Here is a 6,967-nt window from a genome sequence, read left to right on the forward strand (position 1 = left end):
AGATTGTGTTAAGTTCCCACAGACCCATGAATAAATTTGCATAAATGGAGGCGAATCCGGTGCCCATCGTCGTGCCGGTCCTTTGAATATAAAAATTGTTCCCAAATAGGAAAAAATGATTAGTAAGGATAAAATTAATACCCTCCAATACCAGTTCTTGTACATTTTTTGTCAAATCTGATCTCTCTAGAAAATATTGAACCGCCTCTATACCATGTTTATGATCAATAATGGTATACAGCGAACTAATGTCCACCATAACCAATATATAATCACTTTCCCATTTGATCGATTCTAACAAAATCAGGAAATCTTATGTGGCTTTTAAATGTGACTTATTCTGCACAACAATCGGTTGCAGAATATAATCTATAAATTTTGATAGATTGGCAGTTAGGGATTCCACCCCTGATATGATGGGTCTCCAGGGCAGTTCTCTGGCATGTTTATGGATTTTGGGGAGGATATATATCACAGGTGTTGTAGGGTTCTCAATAAGAATAAATTTAGCCTCCTTAGAGGAGATTGTACCCTTTTTATATAGTTGTCAATCATAAATTTTAGTTTAACAGAAGTTTGTTTAGTAGGATAATTTCTGAGTTTTTTGTAGGTGGATGCATCACTAAGTTGTCTTAACACCTCACGTTCATAGTCCTCTATATTCATAAGTACTACCCCTCCCCCCCTTGTCTGTTGGTGTAATTATTACAGAATCCAATTTTCTTAAATCCTGTAATGCCTTACTTTCCTTAAAGGATAAATTACAATGGGTATGTTGTTTGTTCTGTTAGTGTTTTTGCTGGAGGTGTTTTAGATCTTCAACCACCAATGACCCAAAGGTTTCTATGAAGGGACCTTGAATATAATTTGGATAAAAAAATTGATTTAGGTTTAAAAGAGGTTACAGAGGGATCAGATATTATCCTATTGGATTACTGATTAACAAAAAACTTCTTGATGGTAAGTTTACAAAAATATCTTTGTACATATAAATAAAGATCGAAAGAATTGATGTGGTTAGTAGGGACATATTTAAGGTCCTTTTCTAAGACCGATGTCTCACTATCCAACAGTTTATGAGAACTCAAATTAAAAATCCTTACTGCTGAGGCTAAATTGTGATTTTGAATTAAAATGGTTTTTGTGATGCAAGCAATGCTTGTCCGGTGGGCTGCAGATTCAATATAGCATCTTTGTCTGTTTCACATCGGCCAGGCATACTGTAACATTTAGAATGCTGCTATTCCTTTAAAACTATTTTTTATGAGCTATGTTATAGTTGATCTATAATCCATATCCATTTATAATTTTATGTGCTATGTTATAGTCGATCCAGAATGTACAATTGATTATCTAATATTGACCATTTTTGATAGGTAAATCTATACTGTACTAGGAAGCGCAATTGGCTTCTTTCTTTCTGAACTTTGGTGATTAGAGCTATTTACGAATGTAAAACTACATATCCCGTGATGCACCAGGAGAAGTACCGGTATCCGGCCTTAATGGATGATGTCACTTCCGCTTCCGCTTCTGGCGGAATGACCATGTTTGGGCCGATCGCGGCCAACAAAGTCTACATTTCCCATGATACTCTACTTCCGGAAGTTGGACGATCGATCCTTGTTATTTTCTCAGCTTATTGTACTCTTTTATGTTGATTTACACTATGTACATATGCTGTATCCATGTAATGTTCATTACCCAGACATGGTTATTATATTTTTCTGTTTTTTACATTTTCTGAAATGAATGCTTTTTAGCTTTGATGTCATTTCCTGCTACTCACTGACTGGTTGATTGCCTCATAAATACCAGGGCTCATCACAGTCCAGACATGTCTTGATAAAGGTCTATTGATGGAAATGTGTTGGGTTCTGAACTATGAGTAGCCTGATGGAATTTTACCTGTTCTTTTGAAAAAAGGGCATTTTGATTCCCACATTTTTTTTTTATCTGCCTTTATAATATTTTTGTTTTATTATCTATTGTGCATATGGACAATTTTACTCTGTATTTTGGACTATTTTTGTGAAATAAATTGTTTTTAGACAAAATATCACCTAAATTGTTGGTATGTAAAATGTATGATTCTGCTCTAAGGATCTAAGTGGGACATACAAATCCTCCTGGAGTCATCCAAAGATACCATGATAGGAGTCCACATACAACATCTTGTGTGAGTTGGGGTATGGTATTCACCACATGGTTTTTGGCCTGGTTATATGTGTGAACGTGTATTGTTATGAAAGAGTTGAATGGAGAAAATTGACCAGTTAAAGATACCTTTATATATATATAAAACTACATCTGTTATAGTGCGAGTGGGGTATGCCACCTTTTAAGGAGAATACCAGTCACCTAATGTTCTTTATCTGTGGACTTTACATAGACTATACTACACATTTTTTTCTTTCTGTTTTTCTCTTTTTCTCATGAGTACGAAATCCATCTAGAGACACCATGTGGATCCCTTTTTGAGATAACAGCTTGACGGACTGCCTGGGTCAAACTACAGATCCTCTTTTGAACCTCCCAAGGAACGTATTGTACTAATTATATATTTTACATTTGTTATACTAAAGTGCCCTGAACACACATGGGTATCAATTCATTGTATCTGTCTTTCTTATTGTAAATGTGGTGACATTTATTTAGATATCTATCATGTACGGGCAGCTCTGCGCCATTGAGGTTCACTCCACTATTGTTTGTTCCATAAAGAGAATGACAATCTGCACCCAAAAAGAAGTCATGTTGCAGCTGTTTTGGGGGACTGTGTAGGCCAAGCTCCCTATCGGAAGTCTTAGATTTCCTCATCTCTTTGTAGGAACTGCAGCGAACGGCTTGTGTGACCCCAAGGGACATTTATTTTTTATATTATTTTGTGTACTGCTTCATAATCCATGTTTTTATGTGATTTTGGCTTGGTACTGTATATTGTATTTCTTCTTAAGGTTTATCATACTGTATATCCATTTACTGCTTTTATTCTACATAAATAAAAGTATTATTATTATTATTATTATTATTATTAATCTTCAGAGAGATATTGTTGATTGATATAATATACTGTCTTATAGTTGCTTGTGTATGTAATTAAGCATTTACATTTTATTATTTAAGACACTGTAAGTACTATTATTATTGTTTTTGTTAAAGGCACAGTTATTATTTTCAGTTTAGTATATCATTTTGAAAGGACTTCACACTCTTCTTACTTTTCTGACAGTGACATTGGTTACAGATAGGGCAAAACACATTTAAAATACATCTTGAATAATCTCACCTGCAAGAATTAGGTCTAAAAAAAATGACATTTTATAGGATGTTAAAAGCAGCTGCCTATTTATGTGGGTGCCATGGGGGTCATTCCGACCTGATTGCACGCTGAAGTGTTTCGCAGCGTAGTAATCAGGTCACTACTGCGCATGCGTATGCACCGCAATGCGCTGTCGTGTCGTACGGGTACAAAGCGGATCATTGCTGAGCGATGGATTTAAAACAAAGAATCCATTCGCATAGCCGATCGCTCGGAGATTGACAGGAAGAAGGCGTTTGTGGGTGGCAACTGACCGTTTTATGGGAGTGTTTTGAAAAACGCTGGCGTGTCCAAGCGTTTGCAGGGCGGGTGTCTGACGTCAATTCCGTGACCAAAAAGACTGAAGTGATCACAGTGGCTGAGTAAGTTCTGAGCTACTCAGAAACTGCACGAAATGTTTTTGCAGAGCTCGGCTGCACAGGTGTTCCCACACTTACAAAGTGAAAATACACTCCCCTGTGGGCGGCGACTATGCGTTTGCACAGCTGCCAAAAACAGATAGCGAGCGATCAACTCAGAATGACCCCCTATGTCTCACAAAACTGCTACTGCTGATTTCATTGAAATCAACGCAGTATAACATACCTTTTTTGGACTTTTCAATATAGATTCAATTGAAATAATATTTAATTCCATTTACTTATATTTTCTTAACCCACCTGTTGGGATTATGTATATATCAGGGCCTATTCAAACTATGTTCTTTTAAGGTCATGTTATACTTCTACCCACGCAGATAGATAGGAGACAACACTCCATTGCTCACCTCACTTGGACCAACACCACAAAAAAAAATATGAGTCATACTGTATATCTTAACTCACATGTGACTAGCGGAGTGTTAATCTCATTCAGTAAGCCTGATCAGGGGGTTTGTGCTATTTAATTAGTATGTACATCAATGTAATTGCCAGGACAGAAGATTGGTCAAAACAAAAGATCTTTCATCCATATCTGCATATAGATAACTTGGTGTTAGATAGTACACAAAAGCCATCTTTGGGCAGCAAAAACAGTAGGGGTATTCAAAAAGCAATGTGACCGAAAAGTGTGCTCAAACTTAAAGCAGGAACAAAGACTAAAACCATATGTTATTTGCCTTGATGTAAAATTGATTGAAAATATTCTCTTTGAAAAAGCCCACTTATGAGGGTGAAACGCGTCAGAGGTAACACACGATGCTGGTGCCGAGATGTATGATGCTATTTTTCCAGTGCATCAAAGGGACCATCTCTTTTAAATATGATTTGGCTCATAAACAGCCACAGATGCAGCTGTAGTGCTAAGGAGATGCCACATGTGTGGTGGCTGATGAGAGCCTAGACCGGGAGCATCTCTACCCAAGGGTGCTGACAGCTCTGCCAGGGCCCTGGCAATGAGAAGGGGCATGGCCTATGGTGGAGGTGTGGCCAGACCCAACTCCTTCTAAAATATAAAAATAAAGAACTTCTGTGCAGTCACGTAGCAGGCACGCGTTGCACGGGGGGGGCATGCCGATGGGCAGCAGTGGCAGGTGAGAGGGTGGTCGGGTGAAATCACTCCACTTGCTCTCATTAGGCATGAAGAGAGGACTGACATTCCCAGCACAGTGCTCTCTCCCTGCCCAACGTTGTGTGGCTGTCAGCAATGGGTAGGGATGTGGGGCAGCAGGACCTGGGACCCCTCTGGACCCCTTTAATGGGCCTGGATAAAGAGTGTCCACCCCTCTCTAGGTGCCACTCTCAATACAACAGCAGTAGGGGGCTACAGCTTCACCATGTCCCAATGAGAGAATACAGCCACAGTGCAAATATCAGGTATTTTATACCACAGGGGTGACTTGCCCATCCAGACTGCATAATAGAGTACAGGTATTACTACTACCTGCAGTGAGCTCATACAGTGGCTGTGTATTGGACTTGTAGTTCTATTTTTTTCAAATTATACAGCACCAGGACAAATAGAGAGATTTGACTGTCTGGCACCAGATTATAAATTCTACGTGAGACCATGTTTCAAAAGGGCTATATGGATTTTTTATATTACTGTGATTTTTAAAAGCAACTGTCATTTTTATTGTGAGATTATTTATTTGGATTATTAAATGTACATATATATATATATATATATATATATATATATATACACACACACACACACACACACACACACAAACATTTATCTGCTTAGTTTTAGTTTTATTCAGCTGTGGTATATTGGTGTGGTGGTTTATTATTAGCTCTGGTCCACATTGTATCGTGTTGTTTTTACCTTCTCAAGTGGATTTCTGAGCACTGATCCACCAATGGATTGCAGCAGCTTTATTGCTAGGTTATAGAATATTTATTTATACTGTACATTTTAATTAGAGCCTGATTTCATGTTAAAAAATATAAATAAAGAGAACCCAAAGCCTAAATCAACTCAACCTCTAACTCTACTGGCATCGGCGAACTTTGAGTACATCCTCCACAATGGTCCTTTTCACCTCTTGGTTCCTCAGGCTGTAGATGAGTGGATTCAGCATTGGTGTTATTACAGTGTAAAAGACAGAGACCACTTTGTCCCATTTCCCAAAGGCACTGTCAGGAGGTCGCAGATAAATGAAGAAAACAGTCCCAAATAAGATACAGACTGAGGTGAGATGTGAGGAGCAGGTACGGAACACTTTCTGCCTGCCCTCAGCAGACTTCATTTGTACAATGGAAGAAACAATAAGAGTGTATGAGATTATGATTGTCACCAGGGAGCCTATGCCACAAGAACACATGATAAATACAGTTATCATTTCACAGGAGAAAGTGTCAGAGCAGGACAATGTGAGCATTGGAGGCACATCACAACAATAGTGGTCTATAAGGTTCGAACTGCAGAACTGGAGACTGAATATACAGCTGGTCTGCACTAATGACTGCAAGAACCCAACAGAGAATGACAAGACAACCAGAGACACACATTTTTTCTTAGTCATTATTGAGACATAGTGGAGAGGTTTGCAGATAGCGACATATCGGTCATACGCCATGTTTGATAGAAGGAAAGCTTCAGTAGATGCCATAGCAGCAAAGCAGAAAAACTGAAGGGCACACCCAACAAATGAGATGGTCTTCCTCGTGGAGATAAGGTCAGAGAGCATTTTAGGAGTTATAACTGAGGAGTAGAAAACATCCACCAGGGAGAGGTAGCTCAGGAGGAAGTACATCGGGGTGTGGAGGTTGGAGCTGATATGGACAATGGCCATCATGCCAATGTTTCCCAATAAAGTCACCATGTAGGCATGTAAGAAGAATATGAAGAGGAATGGGGCAAGTTCTCCATTATCAGTGAGTCCAGAAAACACAAACACTCTCACTTGTGTACTGTTCATGACGTCAATTAACCAGATTATTTCAGTAATCCTTAAAATAATAATTCTTAAAACAAATATGATTAAGCAAATGGTCCCTCAATTTTTTCCTGCAGAAAGTCCTGTGCAGATAGACCGAAAAGAAGATAAATTATTATTATTATTTATTATTATTATTATTATTATTATCCTTTATATGGTGCCACAAGGGTTCAGCAGCGCCTGGCAAACTGCATAAACAAATTATTAATATACAGTACAAGACAATATAGAACAAGTACAGGGTATATAAACATAGCTGCATCGGATGAGATACTGAA

General features: G+C 38.3%; 1 protein-coding gene across 1 annotated transcript; it reads right to left on the reverse strand.

Moving 5' to 3' along the window:
- Positions 1 to 5,738: 5,738 nt before the first annotated feature.
- LOC134933951 (olfactory receptor 5B12-like) lies at positions 5,739 to 6,671 on the reverse strand. The gene has a single exon (XM_063929486.1). The coding sequence runs from the start codon at positions 6,666 to 6,668 to the stop codon at positions 5,739 to 5,741; it is 930 nt and encodes a 309-aa protein (XP_063785556.1). The 5' UTR covers positions 6,669 to 6,671.
- Positions 6,672 to 6,967: the final 296 nt, after the last annotated feature.

This window comes from Pseudophryne corroboree, chromosome 6, assembly GCF_028390025.1.
Source record: "Pseudophryne corroboree isolate aPseCor3 chromosome 6, aPseCor3.hap2, whole genome shotgun sequence".
Taxonomy (NCBI): domain Eukaryota; kingdom Metazoa; phylum Chordata; class Amphibia; order Anura; family Myobatrachidae; genus Pseudophryne; species Pseudophryne corroboree.

Coding starts and splice junctions, on each gene's coding strand:
- LOC134933951 (XM_063929486.1), bottom strand. CDS start 6,668: ATGAACAGTACACAAGTGAGAGTGTTTGTGTTTTCTGGACTCACTGAT.